Genomic DNA, 27,023 nt, shown 5'->3' with positions numbered 1-27,023 from the left:
TACCTGGAACTGCTAAAAAATGACTTGTCAGTGGCAAAATAAATATATAGGAGTTGTAGCTGCCTTAACTCTGCTAGAGGTAGTAAAAAAGATGGTCTAAACATTTGAGTGATTTTAACAAGGGAGCAGAAGAAAGTGAAGTGTCTTGTTGCATTGCAAAGAGTTTTACAGGCAGAAGTTGACAACACAGGAGGCTCCTGCTCCCTGTATTTAAAGTTTACTTTGCCATTTGACTTCAGTGGGTTCGGTGTTGTAGTGAATAATTTATAGGCAGTAAGAATGAGCTCATTAGTCACCTTTTCAGAGCTTAAGTGAGTTTTGTGGTTGTCATTACATGGGTCTTCTGTTTGCAGGCACAACAAAAGGAGGCTCGGTGGCTGCCTGGCACAGCCCCTACTGGCCCGGCTGCTGCTGAAACCCCAACTCTGCTGCCCAGCAGTGGTCCAGTAACCTGCAGGGCTTTTTCCAGGGATACCTTATTTATTTTTTCTTACGTGTGGCATTTGATTTGATACCCTGTTTTTTCATGCTGGGGGTGCTCTTTGTTGTGAAAAAGAATATTGAAGATTATGTGACAGGTGATGTGGAATAAGTAAAACCCTTATTGGGTTTTTTATTATTTTATTGCTTCCATACAAGCAGATAAAAGTGACTTTTCTCCTCAAACGTTCTTACAAATTTTGTTACAGTGTGTCTTGATTTTGGCTGTGATGGAGTTAATTTTCTTCCTAGTAGCTGATACAATGCTGTGGTTTGGATTTATTATGAGAATGATTTTGGTAACACGCTGCTGGTTTACTTGTTGCTGTGCAGTGCTCAGCCTAAGTCAAGGGCTTTTCAGTTTCCATGCTCTGCCAGCAAGCAGGTGCACAAGAAGCTGGGAGAGAGCACAGCCAGGAGAGTTGACTGCAACTGGCCAAAGGGATATTCCACATCAAAGAGCATCATGCCCAGTAGATAAGCTGGGGAAGTTGGTTGGGAAGGGCTGATCACTGTAGGGGTATGGACTGGGTATCGCGCAGCAGGTGGTGAGCAGCTGTACTGTGTATCATTTTTGTGTCCATCTTGGGATTTATTTTTCTCTCTCTCACTCTCTCATATCTTCCTTTCTACTACTACTATTAATGTAATATTATACTTTATTTTATTTATTAAGCTGCTCTCAACTCACAGTTTTTACCTTTTTGTGATTCTCGTTCCCGTCCCGCCAGGGGTGGGAGGAGTGCATAGTACTTAGTTGCTGGCTGAGATTAAACCACAACATAGCCATAACATTTTTTTGTCCTTGAAATGCTTATGGAAGTGCTAAACTGTGCTGGAGCTAGCTGAACCTAAGAAAAGTGCTTAACTATCAATGTTTACAAGACTGCAGACGTAAAGAGAAAAACATTCCCAAGATTATTTCATAGTGCTTCAGCAGCTGAGGCCCAGCCCATCCTTGTGACATCCCTGTGAGAAACCTGTGGAATGTGAAATTTGCCTGCAAAAAGTCTGTGAGGTGCCAGATGCACCATACCTCCGAGGTTTCTGCAGCTGCTCCCTGAAGTTACCTGTTGCAGAAGGACTGGGGCAGTGCCAAAAGGCCTGGCAGGAATCAATGTCCCAGTGCACAAGTCAGTCCATTATAATAATGCAGTCTTGTCACCGTAGAGAAGCCAAAAGCTGCTTGCAGGGAAACCCACCTCACAGGACACAAATGTAGCAGCCAGGGGGCGGTTCTCTGGCCACAGAGGTTGTTGCTGGGATGTGGGTACTTGAGCTGTGCTTTTTTGCTATGCCAGGTTTCCTCCTTTCTCCCAAAATCTTGCTTACCTGCTCTGCCTAATGGCTGCTCTCTGGTTCAGCCTTGGAGGCTACCTCACTTGTGGCTGTGGAGGGGAGCACAGGACAAGACAGAACCTTTCTGCAGATGGTACTGACTCCTTTTACTCCTTCCACTGCAGTTTTTCATTGCTTTCCATTCCTTGCTCCCTGGCACTTCTGGTGAGCTGATCTATAGCAGTAAAAACACACCAAGGATAGAAGTCTGCTTGTCCATCTTATGGCACTTTGTGTGTTCCCCACAACCTGCACCCTCTCAGCATCTCTTTGCAGACACAACTGTGGGTCAGCACAGCCATGCTTGTGCTTCATCCCTGCACTACCTCATACAGGCTCTTGTAGTTGTCTCTGTGTTGTTGCAATATGGGAATCTGTTTCACAGGATTTCCTCTGGGAACAGTGTTCAAGAATCGTACAGGAAGAGTAGAGCCAAGTAATGAGTAGAGGAAAGGACCCGGAAATATGCTGTGCTACAAAAAGCTGGAAATCAAGCTGGGACTCACACAAGTATAGTTGTGGCTAGGAAATGCACCTGGCACAAGTAAATGGTCAGAGGAGAGAGTAACTGCCTTCTGGCTTACAGCAGTGGTGATATAAACTGTGTTTAGTGTCAGTTGCAGAGAACTTCAATTGATGAGATGTGAACACAAACTTCACTACCTGAGAGGTCTTTTTGCAAATTTTAATTTTGCATGCATATATATACAAATAAAGGACAAATTCATAAAACAACTGATGAAGTGAACAGTTTGTATTCAGGAAAGCTAAGGCAAAATTTAAGAAGATGACTTTAAATAATTTTGTCTTAGTTTTAGAAATTCCACTTGGCAATGCAGTTTGGGAGTTTTATAAAAAGAACATGGTTTTCCATTGTAGTTTTCCCCAAAACTTCTGATCTTTGCTTGTCTACAGCGTTGGCTGCTGCTTTTCCTCCACACTGGTTTTGAGAACAAAATACAGTTGATCTCTGATTCTGCTGATTACTTGTAAGTTTGACTTCAGCTGCCAAGTAGTGAATACTGATGTTGAGGTAATGCTAGGCCACATCTTGTGGTATTACACCTTTACAACAGATAGCAGAGTTTGAGCACCAAACTCCAGAACATAGTTCCTTCATTTTCCAGCCTCTTTAAACACTGCATCTGTACTAGAAATACTGGCTTATATTACAGTTAATGTACCGAGTTAGTTAGGTGAGTTCAGACCTTTATAGCAGAAGACTCCAGTAAAGATATGTTTATCCCAGCAACATTTTGCTATCCCCTGACTAGGCTACTAAATAAGCTGCACTTGCAGAAGCTTTCCTTTCCCAGTATAAGCTAGGTTTGTGCTTGGGGTCCTTGTATGTTGGGTAATTACACTGTGAAAATGTCTCTCATATGGACTCATTTTAACAAATATATGTAGGGCAAACGAGCATGCATGATGCTGTCCTCCCACCACACTCATGCACAGGCGCAATTGCTGGTAGATTCTCAGTTGTATATAATTTTTGCACTAAGTATACTAATTTTCCTAGAAACTGCAAGCGTTACTACGATAACATCGTAAATGTGCATGCATTAATTTATAAAGGAGCTATTTAATAAAAACTGTGGATGTTATTGGAAGAAATAAATTTTATTTTAGCCTGTGAAACAGAAATACCATAGATAGTTTTGTTTCCTCAGACTTCTGACAAAGCTTTGTATTGGTGCTCCTTTTCTTACAGATTCAGTTCTGTTTCTGTTGGGTTTTGCCTGCTGGGGAAAATGAGAACTTGAAGACTAATTAAATGCAAGGTTGGGAAAATGCTTTGTAAATCTGATTCCATGTTCTCGAGTGAATGAGCAAAAGATAGATCTGTTGGTAAGCTGGAGTACGCTGGGCCTTCCCTGCATATGCAGCTTATAGCTCAGTGCTTGCTGTGGGTGAAGAAATGGGAAGGCATGCTTGCAGAAGCCATGGGACAGGCAGGCAGGGTACAACTGCTCTCAGAGCAGCTGCAAAGCCAGAGTTGCTCTCTTTCAGGGCAGCAGGGCACTGTTTGTCAGCCCATTAGGTGTGTTACCTCTGTACAGGGCAGAGACTCTGACTGTTCTGGTACTGTTCCAGGAATTCAGACACGGCTGTTTCTCTGCCCCAAAAGCAGGCATAGTGCAAAAAACAAATCCAGGCTGGTCTGCTGTGGTTAAAAATAAAGAAGTGTTGATACTGCAGGAGAAGAATGCTGGGAACAGGAGTTGTGAAAGCGGAAATGAATAAACACTGTATTCATGATTTAGTTTTTATAAGTTCCTGAAGGTGTCCAATGTGCTTGTGCTCTGTACAAGATTAAATCTATTGCCTCAGAGAAAACAGAAGGTTAGAAATATCAAGACTGATGAGGACACACCAGCCATTCTGCATGGGGGAAGAACTAACACGAAACAAGATGGTCAATGTACAGGTGTCAGGGCCTGAGCTGTGTCCCACACTGAGGGTCTGATTGCAAGACTCAGCAGCCCTGTCCACATCACTCTTTGGAAAGTACATCAGGACCCTTAAGAATTAGGAGGGGTTTTTGGAACAGCTGTGTAATTCTAAATTCTAATGAGCAAGCTTTGCTGGCAAACTTGCAGCAGACTTCAGGGAAGAAATCTGACTCTGATGTAGAGAGAATAAACATTGACAAGGATACCAGGCAATAAAGATATGGTAATTGGAGACCACGTTAGGAAGAGGAGCTTAAAGGTGAGGATAAATAGTGCAGGACTCTTGAAGTGTGGCAGGTGAGGCCAGAAGGCAGAAAGTAGAAATATTTAACAAGGTTATGTGACATGGTGTCCTGCTTTTGGCTGAGACAGTGGTGCTGTATTTTTGGATTCAGTATGAGAATTAAGTTGATACCACACTGATGTTTTAGTTATTGCTGTGTAGTGCTTGCCCTAAGTCAAGGACTTTTCAGTTTCCTGTGCTCTGACAGTGTCGTGCACAAGAAGCCGGGAGGGAGCATGGCCAGGACAGGGGGCCTGAACTAGTCAAAGGAATTTTCCATACTATAGAGCATCATGCCCAGTACATAAACTGTGGAGGAATTGACTAGGAGGGGCCAATTATTTCTTAGGGATGAGCAGGGCATCTGTCAGCAGGTGGTGAGCAAATGTATTGTGCATTATTTGTTCCTCTTGGGTGTTATTCCTCTTTCTGTTTCTTACTATTACTATCATCACCATTTTTTTTTTTTTTTTTTTTTTTAATTATGAAACTATTTCTATCTCAACCCAAGAGTTAAGGGTTTTTTTGTTTTGTTTTGGTTTTTTTTATTATTCTGATTCCTCTCCTCACTCTGTGTGTGTGGCAGGGGGAGCAAACGACTGTGTGGTATTTAGTTGCTATCTGGGGTTAAACCACGACACATGGTCATAATACTAGCAAAGAAAGATGTTCCCAGCAGAGACGGAGATTGAGGGGAGAAGATGAGCCCGTGAGCCCATGACCCTTGCTGTGCTTGTGTGCTCAATGGCTTGTGGGAAATTTTCAGGGATTCCAATCTAGAAGAGGATAAGAGATAAAGGAGTATAGAGAGATGGCTGGAAATCCTCATTAAATAAGATACTGCAACATCTGCAGTTGGTATTCTGAAATCTGAGTGGAAAGATTAGGCTGTTGTATATTAGCCCACAAGGCTAAAGTGCAGCTCAGCACTGTTGGAACTTCTAATCAGCCTTCAGTGCGGCAAGTACTTTGGTCTTGATGTACAAACAGTTTCATCTATCAGTGTTGCAAATCTTATGCTAAACGAATTAGTATTATTGCTCCCTCAGAAATGGGGAAATCAACACCTTAATAAAATTGGGGGCTTTCCTGAGATTACAATGAGTATTGAGTTACTTGATGGCCATACATTAGTTGTTCTGCTGCTGCTGGAGTCTCTAAGCCAGCAGTTAATGCTGTTTCAATGGAGCTGCATGGCACTGTGTGCTCCTTTCTTAAATTAGTTGTATCAGGTATTCCAGCAAAGTGTCAGCGTTGGGGAACAGTCTCCCCAAGAGGCAGGCTAGTAGTGTTTACACTGTTGCTGGTATTTTAGTGCTCTGCAAGTCACCAGCTGTTGCTGTTGAGCTCAGGGTAAGTGGGAGCCAGCAAGAGGCTGCCCCGCGCTGCTGCCTCTCAAGGGACACCTCAGCAGGGAGCGTGTGGCAGCCCTGTGTCCGTCCCCTGCTCTCCTAACCTCCTCCGCCACCTGCTGCTGGCCCCTGTGCTTGATCATGCCGGCTCTCTGTCCACACAGCAAATGTCTCACTGCGGCCCTTCAGTGCAATCTCTAGTGTGCACTCTGGGGAAATTCCTACCTGCCATGGAAAAACCAGAAAACTCTGAAACGGATCATATTCCACCAATATTCATGGGGAATTTGGCCTCTAATTCTGAACAGAACTGAGCTGAATAGGATGCATACATAATGTATTCAGGGTATAATTTTCTTTGCATACTACCCTGCATCTCATGAGGCTTCCCCCTTCTCACTTCAGAAATACTTCTCATTAGCTGAATTCTTCTTGGTAGTCTTTCAAGACACTTGACTTTTATAAGTGATAATAAATGCAATAAATCTCCTTGCTTGCCAATAAAGAGGCATGTTGATTCACTCAGAAAAATGTCTGAAGCCTTTGGAGTAAATTCAGGTGGGCGGAGTTATGACTTGATAATTTAGTTTGGGTTTGAAACCAAATGGCCATGAGATAAGAACTGTAAACTAATGGTCCTGCTGACTGTTGGAGTGTTAGGGCTGGTGGAGTCACAGGGCAGGATTGCCAGTGGGTAATGATGATACTCTGCTGCCTGATAGGTATTCTTCCCATTCTGCAATTCAGCTGCTGGTGTGTCTTCTTGCAAATATGCAAGAATGTGAAATAGCAGTTCGCTGGGTAGGGGAGGGAAAGCTATCGGCAAAAGAAGTCTTAGCTAGTTATGACAGGAATTTCTAGTTCCAGAGAATCAATGAAATGGTTCTTACTCCTGCACTTTGAGAATGAGGTGCTTGCCACTCTTACTTAAAACTGGGAATTTTGTGAGTGTTAAACAGATTAAAGGAAGTAACCCATCCATTGGGAAATAATGCAAAATTCCCTAAAGGTCTTGAGGCAGCTGTTCTAACATTTCTAAATAAAACAGCTAAAATGTTTTCCTTCCTAGCTTAGTGACAATTTATGTGTCCAGGGAGGACTGCACTGGGAGGGATACCTGTATTTCTGACTTAAGTGATATTATACATTTTTGCAGCAGGCATTTTCGATAGTGGAAGGAGACTTTATTTTATAGTATGCTAAATCTGTGAGAATTGTTTACCCAGAGCTGAAAATGTTTGATTTTTGTGGACCAGCTATGAAACAGTTCCATGTACTTGTTTTGTGGGTAGACAGCCATACTTTAATTTTGTGCTGCAAATCACTGAAGCTACTTGTGATCTGGCATGTAACATATAGGAGACTGTACGTTCAGCTAGTGCTGTCTAGACTGGACAACTTCTGTATTTTTAAATCAAGTTAGTTCCCTTCAATTAATTCAACTCGTGGCAAGGATTTTTTACTCAAGTTAATACTAGTCATGTCAGAGTATGATAGCAGAGGAGAAAATGCACCATATTTCCTAATTGAGTCAAGCCTTCTTTTAAAGCAGATTTCCTTCAGGAAATATCCCCCCCATCGGCAGTTACTGCAGATTCTGCAACACGGTTCTTTGCTGTGCCCCGCACACACAGCAGTGGCCGTAGTTTCCCGATGCCCGGAGCCAGCAGCGGAGCCGCCGGGCGGGATCCCGCGCCTGCCGCTGCCCGCACACGCCCGCAGGGCCCGGCTCCCGCTCACACGGCGGGGCAGGTGCCTGGCTCCGGCCGGCGGGCTCGCCCGTTTTCGGCAGGAATTACCTGCCCACTGGGAGGGTGTTGAGAGATGCCTCCCCCGCTCCTCTTGCGGGAGAGGTAGAAGCAGGGCTCCGCTATGCTAAGCCGTGGGCTCCTGGGGCTCGTCAGTGCCTTCGGTGTACGCCGCGGTTCAGCCGGGGTCGGCCTGGCCGGGCGGGGGGAAAGGAGACTCGCACAAGTGGGAGCGCCGCGGCTGCCGGTTCTCTGCGTATCGGGACTTCCCCAGCTCCTCCCGCCCGACCTCGGACACCCGCCCGCCCCCGGCAGGCGCCGCCGGCACGGCCCGGCCCGGGCGCCGGGCGGGGGCCGGGGTGGGCGAGCGCCGTGCGGGGGGCACGGCCGGGTCCAGCCGCCGGCCGGCGGGAACCACCGCCCTCCCCCACCGCCGGCGGCCCTCCCTTCCGCGGCTTCTCCCGGCGCGGCTGGCCCAGCCCACGTTTTCCCTCTCTCCCCTCCCTCCGTGGTCATGTGTCGCCTTTTTTGTTTGCAGTGGAAACAATTTCTCGCTCTCGGGCTCGCACCGAGGCGGACCGCTGCCCGTCGGGAGCGCGGGGCGGGCGCGGGGCAGCCGGGCCCCATGCAGGCGGCGGAGCCCCGTGCGCCGGGACCCCCGCGGCACCCCCGGGGCTCGGGCTGAGGCGGGGGCGCGCCATGCCCGGCTCCGTCAGATGAAACTTTGTGCCACTGCCATGAAGGGACCGCGGTGAAACCGCCGCCCCCCGCCAGGTAAGTTGCTGCCGTTGTTGCTGTTGTTGTTGGCGGGGGTTGCGCGGGGCGGTGCGGGCCGGCCGCGGGCAGCGGCGCGGTGCGGTCCCGCCCGGCTCGGCCCGGCTCCGCGCCACAACTTGGTCGGGAGTTGGTGCGCGGCCCGGCGTGCGCGCCGCCGTGACCCCGCCGAGCCCGGCCGTGCCCGCGCCGCGGGGCCGCGCCCGGCGCGAGCTCGTCCCGCCGGGGGTCCCGGCAGCGCCCGGGCGAGGGCCCCGGGGCACGCACGCGCACGTGCGCGGGGCCGCGCGGGCCGGTGACACCTGGCCGGCATTGGCGGGGCGCGCGGCGCGCGCCGCCTGGCCCGAGCAGCCCCGGTCGCCTGGCAACGCCATTGATTGGCTGCGGCCGCGGCCAATGGGCGCCCGCCCCCCCTGGCGGCGGGTGCGGTGGGAGCGCGGGCGGGGGGCCCGCCCCGGTGCGCCCCCCTCCGGCCGCGGCGGGCGCGGTGCGGGGCGCGCCTGCCGGAGCCGCCGCGCGTCGGACGCGTCCGTGCGGGTGAAACGGCGCTCGCCGCCACCGCCGCTCTTTTGTCTGCCGGCGGCGCGCCGCTGCAGCTGCCACGGGCCTCGCTGGCAGACCCCCCCGTACCCCCCCGTTGTGGCCCCAGTCGGGCCCCGCCGCCGCGGGGACTACCCCGGGCACCGCGCCCGCCCGCTCGGCCCCGCTGGGAGCTGGTCTTCGGCCGGGCGCCGCCGGACTTCCGTGCCCGCCCGAGGGGGCTCCGCGGGGCCGCGGCCGCCCCGTCACCCCCGCTGCCTGGAGCGGGGGGAGAGACAGAGACGGGAAAAAAATCATGAAGTGATACGGCCCTTTGGGAGGATACTGGCAAATAAGGAAATTAAACAGAAAGAGAGCAGCGTGTTGTCATAGCAACAGTGCAATTAAATTACTTTACTGTCAGCCATCATATAATTTTCCTGTTTAGAAGCTCATGGGACGGAACTTCCATTTGGAGTCCAAGTTAAGTGTGCGGCTTAGGTATGCAGTGCCAGTGCCCCTGGACGCTGCCGATTCCCTTGTTTACCTTCTGCTTGCGCTGGATGCAGTTTTGAAAACTAGGAAGTGGGGCCGACGCAAGTTTGGCCTCCTGGTGTTTACATCTGCCTCGGTATTTTTTCCTTTTCCAGATACTTACTCATGTAAAACTGCACATTTTCACTGAAGATGTTGAGTGTATTGATGTGCTTCCGTGCAGAAAAGTTCTCTGTGTTTCAGTTTAAGTAAATATCTCTTTTGGTGTAACTTCATTATAGAAAGACCCAAAGAACTTAAAAGTTTTCGGTTTTGGCCATTTATGACAGCTAAATTAAAGTCCATTATTTCTTTTTCCCATAATGGGTGTGTTGCTGTATTTGTCCCTGCAGACAGATAGTTCATTCTGTTGTTACCTGTAGCTATTTTTTGCCTTTATTTTATGGTATCGACTCTGTGACTGCATGAGTTCAGCTAACTGCTGGGGTTATGTTTTAGGTACAGGGAATCATTTCGTTCTCATTCAGTGTTTGTGCGGAACATTTCGTCCATTTAAATTCTGTTATTAACTCCGTCCAATTTTTGTTCCACTTCTGTTCACATCGCCAGACCTAATTCCTGGCAGTTTGACTGTTTGTAGAAGCTAAGGGAGCCTGTCTCCTGCTTCTGAAGTAGAATTGTTGGGCTCGTCTGCTTCTCTCGAATTGGGCAGGGGCCCAGCTTCACTTTGCTTCGGAAGTGCTCAGGTCATGCCAAGCATTAGTGCTCGCAGGTGTCCCCCCAGGGCCTGCTGGTGCAGTACCCTCCGCAGCTCACCCCACCTCTCACAAGCCATTGTTGAGCATCACAGTGGTCTTGCTGACTTTTTTTCTACTGTGTTTGAAATAAGTTCAGCTTATGTTAAAATCTTCTCTGTTTACATACATTTTTAAAGTGCTCTTTTGCTCTGGCATTTGCCTCCCCATTTTTTGGCCCTGGGCCCAAAACAACCAGGTGTTGCTTTCCCTCCTACTTTCTCCTGACTTTGCTGGTTTTGAAGTTCTGCTCTCATTTCTGTGTTTTGGTGCAGCCAAGTCAGTATGGATGTTTTTCTGCCTATACCTTCAGCCAGCGTGGTGCTCTTGTATTGTCCTCAAATGTGAAACAGCTGAAATTGAAAATCTGAAAATCTGAAGCAACTGGCCATATGTCACTCTTACTATTTTTTAAATTAACATCCTTATTAAAGTGATACAGTTGTGGTATTCAATGGTTTGAAAACATCTCTTCCTCTTTAAAGAGACATGGTTTGGAATTTCCTGTGTGGGGCTTTATTTGCATGCAGAACTGAGGTGTATCTGGATTATCATCTTATTCCATCAACTGAAATTTCTTCCCTTGTACTGAGTTTAGATAATTTTATTCAACAGTTGTGGATGTGTGTTATGTGAAGCTGTCGTGTTTAATACAGATGGCAAAAGCCAAGTGACCAGTTAGGGAAAAGCTGTCAAATTGTTACACAGGGACTTTTTATGAGCTAACTTTTCTCTTTCTCTCTTTTCTTTGGATTCACTCTGCCAGGAGCTGCTGTCTAAATGGGTCCAGTCATGCCTCCCAGTAAGAAGCCAGAGGGCTCAGGAATTAGTGTTCCCAGTGGATTGAGCCAGCGTTATCAAGATAGCGATTTATCAAAGGCACTTCATGATGACGAGGACCTAGATTTTTCTTTGCCTGCCATCAGATTAGATAAAGGGGCCATGGAAGATGAAGAACTAACTAATTTGAACTGGTTACATGAGAGCAAGAACTTGCTGAAAAGCTTTGGGGACTCAGTGTTAAGGAGCGTTAGCCCTGTTCAGGACATCGGTGATGACACGCCGCCGTCTCCTGCCCACTCTGACATGCCCTACGATGCCAAGCAGAACCCCAACTGCAAACCTCCTTATTCCTTTAGCTGCCTCATATTTATGGCCATTGAGGATTCGCCAACCAAAAGACTGCCTGTAAAGGATATATACAACTGGATCTTGGAACACTTTCCATATTTTGCAAATGCACCCACTGGATGGAAAAATTCTGTGAGACATAATCTGTCCTTGAATAAGTGTTTTAAGAAAGTGGACAAAGACCGAAGTCAGGTGAGTTTGGAACTATGGGAACCTCTCTGGATCTGAAAATATTCACCTGCTAATCCCAGAATATGTCCTTAACAGTGAAGTATAGAATGTGTAACCCTGCGTCTGGTAATGTAGTTGATTAAGTTCAGAGAGCCAACATTTCTTTAGCATTGCTCATTCTGATTTTATTAAATTAATTGTCTAGACATCTGTAAGAAAGTGTTCGGTGGGTGTGTGTGTGTGTTTTCTCCCTCCAGCTGGTGTCTTCATGCATAGTGGTTAAATATTGTTTTTAGTTATCATGCTGTGGTAATGGTTTCCAGCTATACTAGATGAATGTAATCATGTTATAAATAGGCTGCTTGCTGTTCTTGGCTTATACAAATGTATAGTGAAAGGGTATGCCTTATGTAAGAGTCCATCGTTATTGCCCTGGTCTGTGTTGTAATCCAAAAAAACCCTTTCTTTTGTACAAGGAAGGTAATGGTGATGAAGCTTTGTTCCTTTTCAGTCGAGTTTTAGAGAAACTCTTCAAAGAGCAGAGGCAGATCTGGGATCAAAGGTGAAGGTTATCAGTCACCAAAATTTCTGGCATTCTTTGAGCTCATATAACTTCTGCAGCTGGTGCAGAGCAGAAGCCCTGGGAGCACATCTTTGCTTTCTGATCTTGGTTGTTGTCCCCTTACTTCACTGCTGATTCCCCAGCAGCATCTGCAGGAAGAGGCAGGGGAATGGGAAAGTGAGTGGAGTGGTGGAGGCAGTCCCTTGCATAGCCTTTTACTCTGTCAGTCTGCCTGGGAGCAGGAATCAATTTCCAAAGGGGACCTTCTGAAGAAGCAGTGGACTGGATGAATCTTTGGCAAAGTACGAGTATACTGATAAAAATACCAGCTTGCAGATTAATTTCAGAGGCCTTCTCACGGGTTAGGGAAATAAATAGCAGGTAAAATCACATCACTCATGATCTGTCTCTAAAACTGGCTGAAGATCAGAAAGTGAACACTTTCCCCTGGCAGAACTCAGCTTTTGTATTTCAGTGAATTAAATGCTTTGATTATCTTGTAACTTGTTACCCTGAAACTAGACTTCTCTTGGTGGTGCTGTTCTCCCTATTTTGTGTGCAATTTAACTTCAAAAGCTCTGGAATAGAAACTCAAGTAACTCTAGAAGAAGAGTCATACACTATTGTAAACTAGCAACTTTTCATTTTTGATGAGTTAACTTTCTTTACTACAGAGCTTTCATTATTAAAGGATTGACATGTCTATCTTTCTCTTCTTTCTTTTTAAAAAGTATTATTACTTAGAATCCACTGTCTCCATATTGCTGATCACACACTGTGTATTTGTATTTTTATCAATTAATTGCTGTGAAAGCTCATGTGTGAGATGAAAAAAAAAATCTTTTCCCAAACTGGATCTTGTTTTGTGTAAGCCAGAGTTTTAAATTCTGGTTTGGAAGTGAGACTATAATGACAATGCTACAACAGACTTTTATGGCCCTGATCAGACTCTAAGAAATCTTCATACAATGCATTTTAAAAACCACCAAAATATGGTAATTGGCAAGGCGTGTGTTTAACTCAGCCATTTGTGTTTTGTTCTGACCCTCTTCCTCTGTTTACAAGTTGACTATTTGGATTTCAGCTTCCTGCTATGAGGAACTTGTCTTCATGTCTATCTGTCAAATATCCGGCCATCCACTGAGCTCATCTGAACAATACCACACTGCACTGCTGCTCCGTGGGGATGTGGCGCAGCACAATGCATGGCTGGTCACCCGCGTCTCAAATTTGTGATTACGGCCATGGTTACATAGCTAGACAGCAAGGTGTGGTGGGAGGCCTTGCCTGAATGAATCACAAGGTGGAGTTTTATTAATTTCAGGAAAATCACAGATTTTTAGAAAGAATTTCTTCTGCTTCCTGAAGATGCTAATAACTGCGGGTAGCTAGCTTTAAGGTGAATGAAAAGGGAATCTCAAATGTAACATGCACCACAGCAGGTCATTCAAGTCCCCTGCTGGGTTTTTCGTGGTGTCCTGGCCAAGGGATGTGGTAGACAGAGTTCTGAGTGCAGAATTGGCCCTGGGTCAGAGTTGCTGAATCAGGTGCTTGACAGCTAATTTCGGACTTGGAAAGCAGTAAATGTCAGCTGATGGCTTTGAAAATACCTTCATGTGTGTGCGCACACACTTGGGCTTGATTTGGTACCTTGCAGCAAATATCTCTGCTGTTCAGAAGGAAGGTGTCCATCTAAAGGCTTCTCTGGTTTTGGTATGGGGTTTGGGGCAGGGGAAAGGAGGGCTGTAAGGAATCATTTTATACTACTTCTCCTTTGCAGACAGTTTTTGCAAATTGCAGAGTTGGGGTCTGCCTGTTTTACTGGTTTTACATGAAAAAAAAAAAAAACAAACAAAAAAACCCCCAGCATTTAGCAAATGGCATGTTATGAAATGCTAACAAGATGGGCTCTGAAACATGTACAGTATGGAGGGAAGGAGTTAGTGCTGGGAATTGCAGGCATTTGCCGGTTGATGTGCATTGACACATTGTGAAAAGCTAGAAGCTTTTCCTCTCATAGTTGTGCTTTCCAGTGTTTGTTTATGTAGCCTTTAAGTAATCATTTTTTAAAAAAAAGTTCTGCTGAACCCTTAATTCTTTTTTGAACTCCCTCTGCATGGTAATTTTCTCAGTCTTGAGTTCCACTAGTTTATATTCATGGGGCTAAATATGAATCTAGTAGTCTGCAGCTTTTTCTGCCTGCATATGAATTCTTGAATTTCCTGATGTGAGATCATTGTAATGGAGAGGGGGAAAAAAAAAAAAGGGCAGGATTCATCACTTTTTCTTTTTTTGTACTTGCCCTATCCTGATGCTTTTAGGTCTGGTGCGGAATGTGGAAGAGAGGATTTGATTTTACATTGCTGCTCTTCCACATCAGCTGCAGTGCCATCAGGCTTACCTGGCAAACCAAAAGCCTGGCTGTTCATGGAACTGCAATGAGGCTGATCTGGACTGAGACAGAGAACTGGGCTGAAGAAGGGAAAATGCTGAGCCCTTGATTGTACAAACCACTTTGCATTGAGCTCAGCAGTTTAATAATAGTTGGCCAGAGTATGAAGTTATCACATGATGGGGAGTAGATGTGGAGTTCCCTGGCTTTGTTTATACTGCCAGACCTGTGAATTCACTTGTTCAGATTAATCCTATTGTGGACGTACAGATCTAAATGTCCTGTAGTCTGTGTCCCACTTAGTACAGCCCGTTAGTCCATGACTTCCCTACCATCTGGTCCTTGGCTGTAGAGAGGAATTTTTCTTGTATATGTGTCTCCATAGCAACGAGTTTGCAGTTGATATGGAAAGTAAGCAGTTGCCCTAGCAACGGAGTTACTGATGTGGCAGCTTCTCTGCTTGCAGGGAAAGGGCTAAGCTAGTTCAGACCCATTATGTAGGTTTGCTGTGATTATAGCTATGCCCACTAGTGCTGCTCGAGCTAAGGGGCGGCTGAAAAATTTTGTTACAAGCCCTATTTCTGCCTCCCTTGAAAATCTGATTTATTTGTATAGGGATTCCTGCTTTGAACAAAGGCTGGTAGGATTGTCTTTCCAGGATGTGTGATGTGCTTGTGCCTTTTATGAATTCAAACTTCCTCAGTCATCTTTATCAGATGAGGGGAAATGATGTTTGACCTTGCTGGTTTCGCTGCAGTATTTTTGTCTCAGTGAACAGCCCACGGTTATAAAGGTTGGAGCTTTTGTCCTCATGCTTCTCTCTGCTATTCTGCTGTTTTTCCCCTGGTCTCTGCTTCTTTGGGCATCCATCCTATCAAGAGGGCTCCTCTTTGTGTCTGCTCTGCATTGTCTGAGATAGGGAAACACACACATGTTGTGTGCATGCTGAAGAAATGCAACTATCTGAAAGGTTTATTTGGCACTTATGCTGAGGGATGTCTTAATAAAAGCGTAATGAGGGTAAAGGATATGTTTATGGGGATGAGAGAAGAAAATTCTCCTCGCTTGATGTGGAAGTTATTCTTAGAAGTACGTGGTCCATAACTGGGTCACAGAGATCCAGCCAGGCTCCTCCTCCGTCTGGAGCAGACTCTGAGATCTGAGGGCTCCTGAGTGGTCCTTGAGCTGTACAAGAGCCGATGTCCAACTTGTCCTCCTCTAATGCGCTGTCTCTCATAAGCGCTCTGCCAGGGCATCTTGACAGGAGCCCTGGGAAACCCTTTGGGCACTGGAGACTTCAGGAGTGCCTCCTGCAAATGTCTTTCCTCTGATGTGATAATATCTGGGCTTTTGACAGGTAAAATCCTGTGGGAAGATCAGTGCTAGCTGGAGTGAGAGGAAAAGAACCCTTCTTGTTCTTTGTTAGAATCTCCTGATCCAATCTGCATATGCACAAAGGTGAGGGAGACAGGACCCTGTCCTCCCTTTTTTAATGTCACTGAGGTTTCCTGTGAAAGTTCAGTTCCACACTGGAGATAGGAAATAATCTCCTCTGTTTTTAATGTTACCACCTAGACTGATCCAAATGACACAGTTGTCAGACTTTCACTGCATTTATAACATCTGGAAGCTGAAGTGAAAAAATACCAAAAATCAAACCCAACAAAACAACGCCTCAGATTCATGTTAAAGTCTTCATGTTACATAGACTCCATTAAAAAATTGATTTCATAAATAAGTTGGTGCAACTGTTAATTTAATTAAAAGGATATTTTGTGATTTTAAACTGGAATTTGTCTAGTTTAACTTGAAATGCATTTTCTATACTTTTGTCTGTCATACAAAAAAGCTCTCTAATATCAGAAATTTCCTCCTCAAATTTGTGTGTAGAGAAACAAAGGTCATTTCTTTCTAGAAAAATCATAAAAGTCTCTAGAACCATACTGTAAAAGAAGTTGCAAGATATTAGACAATTTATGGAGAACTTTACTTGAACCCTTTGGTTTTATTTTTGAATTGCAAACCCAAGAATTATATAGAATATTTAAATAATAGATTTCCTAAAGCTGTGCATGGAAATAACATTCTTCATTTCAGTGGCTTCCAGCTGCTTGACTTAACATCAGAGCTAACTCTTTGTACAGGAATCTGCCTAAATTAACTGTTTTAGAGCTGTACAAAGCACAAGCAGTTCTTTTCAAGTAATGACAGGAGAGCTGGCAATATCCAGGGAATCCTCTGAACCTTATATCTAAGGTATTTGTGTTATCTTGCTCTCAGTTAAGATAGCCTGCAGGCAGGTGCCCTGCTGCGTAACTGAGGTGTTGGTTGCACAGTGACAGGCCATTGAACTACCAGGTGAGATTGGCCACCTAGGTTAAATAAACTGGAGTAACGGGCCCTGTCTGTGCTCCTCACTCATAGCAAAGATGATGCAAAGTGTGTTAAGCAGCGCTGAAAGAGTGTAGAAAATCAGGAGTGAGCTGCTCTTTACCCATTGGGTTTGGGCAGTGGTGAGGTTGGTGAGTCCATTTCCCAGCTGTGTTTGCACTCCATCGCTTCTGAATGTTTGCTCCATCACCTTCCTGGCACATGAACTTTTGTGTTTCTGTGACACACAAGTGATCTGGATGGGTTTATCTTCTACTCTTCTTTTAATTCTTGTGTTGCTTTTCAGCTCAAGTCCTCAGTTGAGGTTACAGCGCAGTCCAGATGAGAGTTGTGCAAACACAACAAGGGGAATAGAGGTGATGAGGAGGCTGGGCATTGCCAGTTGGGATTGCTGAGACAAGCGTTCCTTACAGAAGAAGGGCTGGCAGCTGCATGATGCTTAGTGGGGTAATGGATGTAGTCCCTACCCCAAGGTAAAGATAAAATGCGAACAGAATTTTAAATGCAATAGGACACTTTCTACTGCTGGAGGTGTTTGTTTTGGTTTCCCTAGAGGAGCAGGACTGTGCTGTTTGCTGTTCAAGTGGTCTGTGTTAGTGACTGTTCTTGGTGTTTTACAGCAGATTTGAAGTGATCAGAGTCTGGGCTGCCATTCTCATGCATGAACCTGGCTGCCTGTTCCCTTTTCTGGGAGGTGAAATTGATCTGGGGCTGTATTGCAAGCCCCTCTTCAGGTCAGACTTTGCACATCTATCACTGTGTAATGAGCAGGCTGAAAACTCTTTGTATATTTTTCGTTTAGATTATTTTTCATTGGGCTAATTTAGCTGGATTAATTTTCAGCTCCCTGTTTAGTTCATGGTTACTGTGGTCAGAGGAACACCAGTGTCAGCACAGGCTGTAGGCTCAGCACTGTTTAATCTGGCATGAAGCTGTGCCTGCGGCTTCCAGCCAGCTCAGAGCTGACCTGGTGACAGCAGGAGAAGATGGTGAAGGGAAGGGGTGAAGGATGTTCTCACCTTTGAGAGCACAGGCTGCACTTAAACCACTGCGGCTGCTTGTATGTTCAGTCAGATACATGCTTGGTGCTGGATTGGGTCCCTGAGACATGGGTGAAATGGTCGAACAAAAACTGCACTAGGATGTGTGCACATATATGTTTTTTCAAGATTTGTTTCTGTTGCTCAAGGTTCTTAATTTTGGCAGTAGAGATGGCTCTGTGTGGACCTGTGCTGTGCATCTTCTGAAATGCTGTTATGGAAGAGGAAAGGATGTCTATAAAATCAATTGTCAGGCTTTTCCCATGCTGCTGTCATTTACATCCTCATCACCTCCTGTGTTTCTTTCCAATTGTCAGAGAGATAACGAAGTGCCCTTGTCACTGCCAGCAAAGGAATCACAGGTCTTGGAGCTTCACTCTGGTTTGAGCACAGGAGACCTGATGATGGGCTGAAGCATGCGGGCACACAGGAGCACTTTTACATGTCCATTAGTGAATGTGGCAAGGCATGCCCGCAGGCAGCACGCCCACGATGGTGGCTGTGCTAACTCCAGCTGTAGCTGAATATCGGAGATGAACTGGGCTTGCTGGTGTGGCTGAGTATATGCACTTCTGTCTTACACTTCAGTTCTTCAGCAAAACATCAAAGTATCCATTTTAATTACTAAATTTGTGTCCCTTAGACTTCCCCTTTCCTTTTCTAAAAGGGAAGTGTTTTGCATTGTCTGAAAGTGCCCAGCAAATTGTGCTGTGTGGCTGGGTTTTTCCTGGGTGAAGACCTTGAGAAAAAACATTTGAAAGTCTTCTCTTGGAGAGAAAGTCGTGTCTCTCAAATCAGCAGTTGAAGCTGTTGAAAATAATTGAGGAGTTGAGGATACTCTTCAGGCAGCCTGAAGCAGCCTTTGAGTTGCTGGAGAAGTTACCTTTCTTTGCTCTGTATTCAGGCAGTTACTGTGTCCCCACTGAACCTTAATTCAATCCTGCAGCATGACCATATTTGTGGTAGAGTCATTCACATGACTGGCCCAGTGGGGTCTGGGCAACAGTCTGCAAGTTGCTTATACCTGCTCCTTCCGTGTTATTTTCAGCTAATTGCTGTGTCTTCATCATAAATCTAATTAATACAAATGAATGGTATAGAATAACATAAGCCAAAATCCTTATGAAGAAGGGACTGTGTGTGACTGTTTTTAATTTAGCTGGTTGTCATTTGTATGTTGAGCAGTGGTGGGTTAGCATATAAGAGTTAGTTGACTTCTGCCATTGCAAGACTGGGCAGACTTGCTAGATGAGGTCATGGTGCAAGCACTGCATGTAGCTGTAACAAAACAGTATGTCATGAGGCTCAAAACGTCCAAGTGTTAGGTGCTCCATCTGGGTCGGGGCAATCCCAGTTATGAGCACAGACTGGGAGATGAGGTCATTGAGAGCAGCCCTGCGGAGAAGGACTTGGAGATTCCATGGCTGAAAAGATGGACATGTACCAGCAATGAGCTCTCGCAGGCCAGAAAGCCAATTCTCTGCTGGGCTGCATCCAAAGCAGCATGGGCAGCAGGGCAAGGAGGGGATTCTGCCCCTCTGCTCTGCTTTTGAGGGACCCCATCTGCAGTGCTGCATCAGCTCTGGGGTCCCCAACATTGGAAGGATGTGGACCTGTTGAGGAGGGGCAAAGATGATCAGAGGGCAGAAGCATGTCTCATGAAGACAGGCTGAGAGAACTGGGCTTGTTCAGCCTGGAGAAGAGAAGGCTACAGGAAGATCTCAATGCAGTCTTCCATTACTTAAGGGGACTTAAAAAAAGTGGGAGAGGGACTTTTTATACATTCAGAGAGTGACAGGACAAGGGGGAACAGTTTTAAATGAAGAGAAAAGATTTAGATGAGATGTTTGGAAGACATTCTTTACTGTGAAGATGGTGAGGCACTGGCACAGGTTGCCCAGAGAAGGGGTGGGTACCACATCCCTGAAAGCGTTCAAGGCCAGGCTGGATGTGGCTTGAAGCAGCTTTGGGTCTGATGGATGGCATCGCTGCATATGCTGGCTGAGTTGGAACTAGATGACCTGTATGTCTCTTCCAAACCTAACTCTTCTATGATTCTATTCAGTTACTCTTGTGAACACAGATTTGTTTAAGGAAAAGCCCCATGTGGCTGCCTCTGGTTAAGTTTTGCTTAGCAAGCATCTAGGGAAAGATGTGGCCCATATGCTTATATGTATTTTTAAGCTAATAAAGCTTTTTATCACTTAAGTAATTTGCTTTTGTCTTTTGATATGTAGTCTGGTATTTTTAATCAGTACAAGTCTGGTAAAGGTCTTCTGGAAGACACAGAGGAAAGTTCATTTTTAAGAGGTTTGTAAGAATCTTGCTGGTTTCGTGATACTTTTAGTTTGTCAGTATTTAAGTAGTATAGAAACAATGAGATTTTGATTTCTTTAGTAACAACAACTGGCTTGTTATGATTCAGTAGGTAAATTTTGGTCTCAAGGAAAAAGCTATTTAGCTTCCTAGCATGTGTCATTCAATCTAACTCCTTAAAGTTTCTTTTCCACCCATTCCTCACCTGTTCCAGTATCTCAGAGCTGGCTTAAAGCAGGGTACCCTCTTAGCTCCAGAGATGAGAAATTATTTTGGGTGGGCTGGGGAAGAGAGGAATTGCCAAAATTGATTGTCTGGCAGTGCTTCATTGACGAGCAGCAGAGAAACATGGGTGATTGGTTCAGGTGCAATTATGAGTCCCTGACACTTGAGCTCTGATGTTCTTAAAGTGGATCCCAGATACGTGCTTGGATGATTTTTTTCAGTCTTGTAGCTTAGTTTTTTGGACTAAATTCCTGTGTCTTTTCTTTGGCTTGGAAGAATTCAAGCACAGAAGTAATACCATATGCTTTCTCTAATGGTGTGGGCAAAGGCAGATATTCTGGAGGAGCAGGTATGTTGCTGTTGGAGAGTGGCCCTGTGGATGGTTTCAGCAGTCTGGCTGCCCTGGGACTAGCTGGTCTCATAGATGGGGGCAAGAAAGACCTTCCTCAGGTGTGCTTCTTTTAGTGAGAGCTTCCTGACATGTTTTCACTTGGGGCAAAGTCAGCGTCCAGGACTGAAACTCACAGCAATTCTTATCTTTAATTTCACAAGCGAGCATAGAATACTTTGGCTCTGCCATGCCATCGTATCCATGATTCCCCTTAGCCTGCAGCCTTTGGATCTTGGTGATCAGGTGGCTGGAGCTGCTGAGTTGTTTGGTAGCTGGGGTGGTGCCCCCACACACACTCATCATCACTGCCGTGTCTGGCCATTTGTTGCAATGGTAAAACAGTGGTTATCCTTTCTGAGAGTAAGCACATTTATTAGAGTCTTGATCCTGGAAAATTTTATCTACATGCTGGCAACAAAACTGGCTATTAAAGACTCCTAAAATTCTTGTAGCTGTAAGTGGTGTCAAACTCATCAGTGATAGAGGTCATGTAAGATAAGCAACAGGGGAGGGAAAGAAAGGGAGTGACCTTCCTGCTTTGGCACCCAGCATTTTTTTGTCCTGAATTTGTTTGGGGTCATTGTTGGCCCTTCTTAGCCTGAAACATTACTTGGGTTTTTTTGTGTTCTCCCACCAGTTTGGACTTCTAAGTTCAGAAAAGCTGCTTTTGATTTACTGTTTTGAGTATCAACAACAGAATTGGGACTGAGAGCTGTGGAAAGTAGCTGTTGTGGCCATAAATTATGCCTCTGGATCCTGCTTTGTTATCCCTCATAATAATTTTGGAAACTGTATGTTTTAATTAATTTTGTTAAATTAATTTATTTCTGTTCAGTTGTTCACATTCCATTTGGACCATTATGGAAAAATTGGGAACTAGTGTAGGAATTTTTAGGAGGACTCCTTCTAACAATCTTAAATGTAAGTGGGTTTTTCCTTGGTGCAGTAGAAAAGAAGCCAAATTGCTGCCCTTAGCCAGTGACTTAAGATACCAAAACACTATCTACAGCATGCTGAATTGCTATATTTCATTGCAGCAGTGAAGAGTAGCAATTTACCACTAGCTGAGAGCTCTCAGGATTTTGAAGCACCAGTGTAACTTGTAAAGACAACTGCTGGTAAGCAGAGGAATGAACAGGCTTCTGTACAGGGAGGTCTCAATGGCATGGAGAATTGTCTGTGCCAGTACATGGAGCAGAAACTTACTGATGGAATTTTGCATAAGAGAATCCAGTTGAATGGTGAATTCACACTCATTCAAGCTTTGAGCAGAAAATTAGCCTGTGTTCCAGAGCTATGCTTATAAGATCCCACAGCTGCCTACTTGTGGGAAGGTACTCATGGAGATGAAGTAACTATTATGAATATATTTCTGAGTTTACAGTTGGAAAAAAGTGTCTACAGTGCAACTTACAGGGGCTGTGGGGGTTAATGCAAGACTCTAGAGTTAGTTGCTGGCATGCCTTATCTCAAGCTTTCATTTACATATTTTTATCTGTTTTCCTCACCCTTTAGTGTGGAGATTGGGAACACACATCTCAAAGGTTCCACATGCTTCAGTAAAAATAGGGCAATCATTCATGAAATGTTTTGGTTTTGCATTAGCGGGAGGGATGTTAAATATCACTGTTAGGGTTTAGTGGTTCAGAATTTAATAAAGGTAGCACTTTTGCAATTAGTTCTCTTTATACAGTTGGGAAGAAATAAATAGACGTTGCAAGGACTTCAACTTTAGGACTAAAGTTCTTGCCATGTAGGAAAAGCTGTATTTGAAGGATTCTCCTGAGTACTACTGCTTTGCAGTGCCTGGTTGTAGCCTTCTCAAGCCCCAGAAAAACACTTGAATCACTGCAGTTCCAGAGATCATCACTGCTCCTGGGAGCACTTTGAAGGCTCTTGGAGAGAATTTTTGACAGGTTTAAGAATGCCTGCTGCTGGTTTATATGGAGCTACAATTATACTTACGCTTTGAGAGAATACTGTGGGTCAAAAGATACTCAGTTCTGCAGGAGTTCCCTTCAGACATAATACTTACAAATAAATTTAACTGGAAATAATGATACAATTTTTATGTAATTCCACCCTTCCTAAAGTACTTGAGGACTAAGGGGGCTGCACATTAATAGAATAATGGAACATCCTGATTTAGAAGGGATCACTGAGTCCAGCTCCTGGCCCTGCACAGTTCACCCCAAGAATCACACTGTGTGCCTGATAGCATTGTCCAGACACCTCATAAACTCTTCAGGCTGGTGCTGTGACCACTTCCCTGGGGAGCCTGTTCCAGTGCCCAGCCATCCTCTGGATGAAAAACCTTTTTCTGATAAAATTGTATAAGTATGCTGGCTTTCCTGCATAGCTGAAGTAAGAAGGAATGCATGGTGTGCATGGAAAGTACAAGTTTTCTGTCTTCAGTTAGAAGAGATGGGAAGTTGGAGAGTCAGAATAGTGCTGAGATGGCTGAGAATTAGACAAATGCTGGCATTGGTACTGTTGCATGGTTTGCTTTGACGGAGTAGGATGAACTTGCCCAGAATGTTTTTTCCTGTTTTAGCAATTAATATAATGCATTTATTTTTATGTAATTGCTCATTATACTAATTTATTTGTGTTTTCTTTCTCTTACCCTTCTATGCTGATGAAGGTTTTCCCCTTCAATGCTCAGGGTTAAATATACAGACCTTGCTTTTGTAAAAGAGTTTAGGTTTGGTTTACAATTTTATATGGATATGTAATACTTTCTAGATTTGTGGCTGCATGGCAGAGAAAGAGGAAAGACACTATCACAGAGACAGATTGCACAGAAGATTTAGTCTGGTGCTAGCTCCCTGCTCTTGAGGCAAATGCAATTTTATTGTTCATGATGTACCTACCTTTTCTTAAATTTTTTTTTAATCTATCTTTATATTCATGTATAAATACTTTTTCTACATAAAAAGCACTACAGAGTCACACTGTTTTTTAGATAATCCAAACACTTTTAAGGTAAAATGGGAGCAAAAATTGGGTTGTCAGATAGAGCTTTCTGTCTGCTTGTGTCTCTGTGCCAGGCAAATAAGATACTGTCATAATGGTACATCTTAAATCACAGATATTCTGTGTTGGAAGGGGTACACAAGTACCTTCAAGCCCAGCTCTTAAGTGGATGGCCCTGGATAGACAGGGATCAAACCTGCAACCCTGGCATTATTAGTAGTACCATGTTCTGACCACCTGAGCTAATCTCTGCAACCTTTCTTTGGGAAAGATGTGTTGCCACAATTGCTTACTGGTTAGTTTAATCAGATGACTCTAAATTAAGAGTCTTAACTAACCTGAACCATCTCTCTTTTCTTTTCCAAAACAAATCAGCATTTAAAATTTAGTAAAACACCTCCACTTTGTCTAATTTTTTGTTGTTTCATGTTTTGATGGAACGCCTGTAATATTTCACTGCCTCTTGGGCACTGCTGCATTTGTTTGGAGGAATAAAGTTCCTTGTTCTTGGCTTAGCAAGTGTGCTTTGATGTGTCATTTGCTGTTAGGTTTTAGAGCTGACTAATTTTGAATTCGGGAAAGCAGAAATGTAATTATGACCCTTTCCATTATGAGACAAGGTTTTCAGTCATTCTTGTTTGAAAAAAAAATAAAGTTTTCATTTAGAAAGCTTTGATTTTAATTTGTAGCAATGAAATTTTAGGAAAGGTTTTGCTTTTTCATCCTTTTCTTCTGTGTCTAGGAAAATGTCTTCGTCCCACCAGCTAAAATACTTGTATTATTTTAGTTTCAAAATAAATATGCTTATGATCTAACCACTTTTTCTAATTACCTTCTGCTCTTTCACCAGCACTCAAGTTGCACTCATTCTCCAATAGTATTTAGTGTGCCAAAAATGTATTTGGCTGGGTTGGGCTGATAGGACAAGAGTCCGTGCCTTAATTATGGTATAGTTATCCACTTGTGTGCCACATCATCTTATATTTATTCCCCTTGCTAATTATAAAACAGGGTTTGCAAATTTGTTGGATTGGCACTTCGAATTTTAATTTAGACATGTATTTAAAAGGGGAAGAATTTGCTCCTTCAATGAACTTTCCTTTTTATGTTTTGACTATATATTGATTCCTCTTGAATCAGGTGAAAAATTGAAACCATTTTAGAGTGGTTTAAACAGCTTTTCAGTCCATGCCATGTGTAGCTTCGGACTTCTTGCACTGTGTACCAAGACATGCTTTTGTTTGGAAAGGAAGGGAATTCTGCAATTGCTCAAATAAACTTTCTGTTTGTGTTGCATGGCTTTTAAGTTAGACCAAGTAATGTTATCATATAAAGGTGTGCTTGTAATAATATGAATGGATATAAGAGTGATGTGGGAAGCTATTTATACAGAAATTTGTATCTTAAAAGGTATTAAATTGACTTAAAATCATGTTGTCATTTAAAAACAATGAAAGGAGGAGCTGTGTGCTTTATTTTAGGGCCTTTAAGAACTTTTCTAACCTCTTTTCCAGAAGCAAAGACAGCTGGAAAAGTTTTTCATTTGCACCCATTCCCCCTCCATGACTTTGCGCTATCTCATGACTTTATAATAGAAACATCTAGAATACCAACATGCTAAAAATGTGATGAATCAGCAACATTAAAGCCAGATTCTGGAGGCTGCAATAAAGCAATAACCTGTCAAGTTTCCTTCAGACTCTTCCGTCAGTGGTGTGTTTAGTATTGCCTGAGAGAGTCTTTTGCAAGAAAAACACAGTAATTACTGAAGTCCTTCACCGTACAGTGCTGATGTCAGCATTTTTGGTCATTGGGTGCAACTATGAAGAGAGAAGGACCCTTTGGAGCAGCCAGGCCTTTTTATGGGCTGGTGCTTTGGAGCTGGTGTAACAGGCTTCCTCTTGTGGGGGCAAGCAGTGGTGAGTTTCTTACAACACCACCATCCTCAAAGGCTGGTTACTGGTTTTCAGCAGGGTTTGGTACATGATGCAGCTCTGAAAGGTAAGATGACTGCTGTTTGTGTTTCAGTATTGGTAGGATGAATGGAGTCAATATAAGACATCCATTCCTTTTTGTTTGACCTTTGAATATGGCCTTTGGCAGTTTGGACTTGATTTTCTAGCTATGCATTTTTCTCTGCAGGGGTATTTGTATGTTATTTTTGGTTGTTTTTCACCTTCAGCTATTCAATTCCAGTTGCTGTTTTTGTGGTTTCCCCCTGACACACACACCTTAGTTCCCTTTTTTTCCCTACCTGCATCGTCTCTAAATGTATATGGTCTTAAGCATCTGTCTGAGGAATGCGGGGACCAGTGCTTTCAGTCATCGTTGAACTGTACTCAAAGCGCATTTGCATTTTGAAAAAGAAAAAAAATTGCAGTCCTTCTCTGAAGCAGGATTTTCATTTGTAAACCGTATGCTATTTTTGGTGTGTCAGATATGAAGGCTTCCTGTGTGAAACTGATCAAGAAAAAGATCACAGGAGACCTAGAGCAGTGACTCAGGTCACAGCAGGCCTCATTGCATGACACCTATGTCATCAAAATAGTCTTGTTTGGCATTCCTAAATGAGATTTTCTTTCCCCTTAGATGGTAGATCTGTTCAAAGGCTTATTTGATCATGAATAATTTGGAGGAAAACAGCTTTTTAACCTTTTGAGAATATCATAAGTCTTCTCTTCCTTGTTACTTCTGAACTCCTCACATAATCATCTGATGTTGGGCAAGTTGTCAATTTTCATCGCTGCTCAGAAATTGTTTCTCCCTGTTTCCTTCCACTCCAGGCATGTTAAGTCAGATAAATTCATACACTGATGTTTAATCACTGATCACTTATCACTCTTGTGCAATATTGATCAGCAGCCTTTTTGTATGCAATGATCAGTATGAATAATAGCTTCCTAGTAAACACTGAGGAGTTGGAGGTTGAAGATGGTGACTTAGCCCCATGTAGAAGTTACACAGCTTTTTTTCTAGAAGTTTCTAGACTCTGTCCAGTTTCTTTTCTCCTCCCCTACTCCAAACTCTGTTTCTTTCCTTGTTCCGTTCAAGCCAAGCATCAGTCCTTCTTTCTGTAGATGGTGTGTCTTTCAGCAAGTGCCCCAGTCCTCTTCTTAGCTGCTGAGGTTGTCCAGTGTCTCATTTTTCTGAGGAGCCTGTTATTTCTTCTTTCAGTACACTGCAAACACA

The 27,023-nt window shown here is 44.2% G+C and overlaps 1 protein-coding gene across 10 annotated transcripts in view; it reads left to right on the top strand.

Moving 5' to 3' along the window:
• FOXN3 (forkhead box N3) overlaps positions 1–27,023 on the top strand; it is a 207,322-nt gene that overhangs the window by 62,663 nt on the left and 117,636 nt on the right. For 3 of the 10 annotated variants that reach the window (XM_030274834.4, XM_030274833.4, XM_072930334.1), the window contains one exon: positions 11,006–11,562. In XM_030274834.4, the coding sequence (XP_030130694.1) occupies positions 11,020–11,562 (543 nt within the window). In that variant the 5' untranslated portion in view covers positions 11,006–11,019. Of the gene's footprint in view, positions 1–8,082; positions 8,432–11,005; positions 11,563–27,023 lie in introns of those variants that run through there. The other 7 variants (XM_030274835.4, XM_072930335.1, XM_032748850.3 and 4 more) reach the window with 5 other exon arrangements.

The sequence above is a fragment of the Taeniopygia guttata genome, chromosome 5 (genome assembly GCF_048771995.1).
Source record: "Taeniopygia guttata chromosome 5, bTaeGut7.mat, whole genome shotgun sequence".
Lineage (NCBI taxonomy): Eukaryota > Metazoa > Chordata > Aves > Passeriformes > Estrildidae > Taeniopygia > Taeniopygia guttata.
Note: the sequence above shows the minus strand (reverse complement) of the source record. Positions and strands in the feature narration are given on the sequence as shown.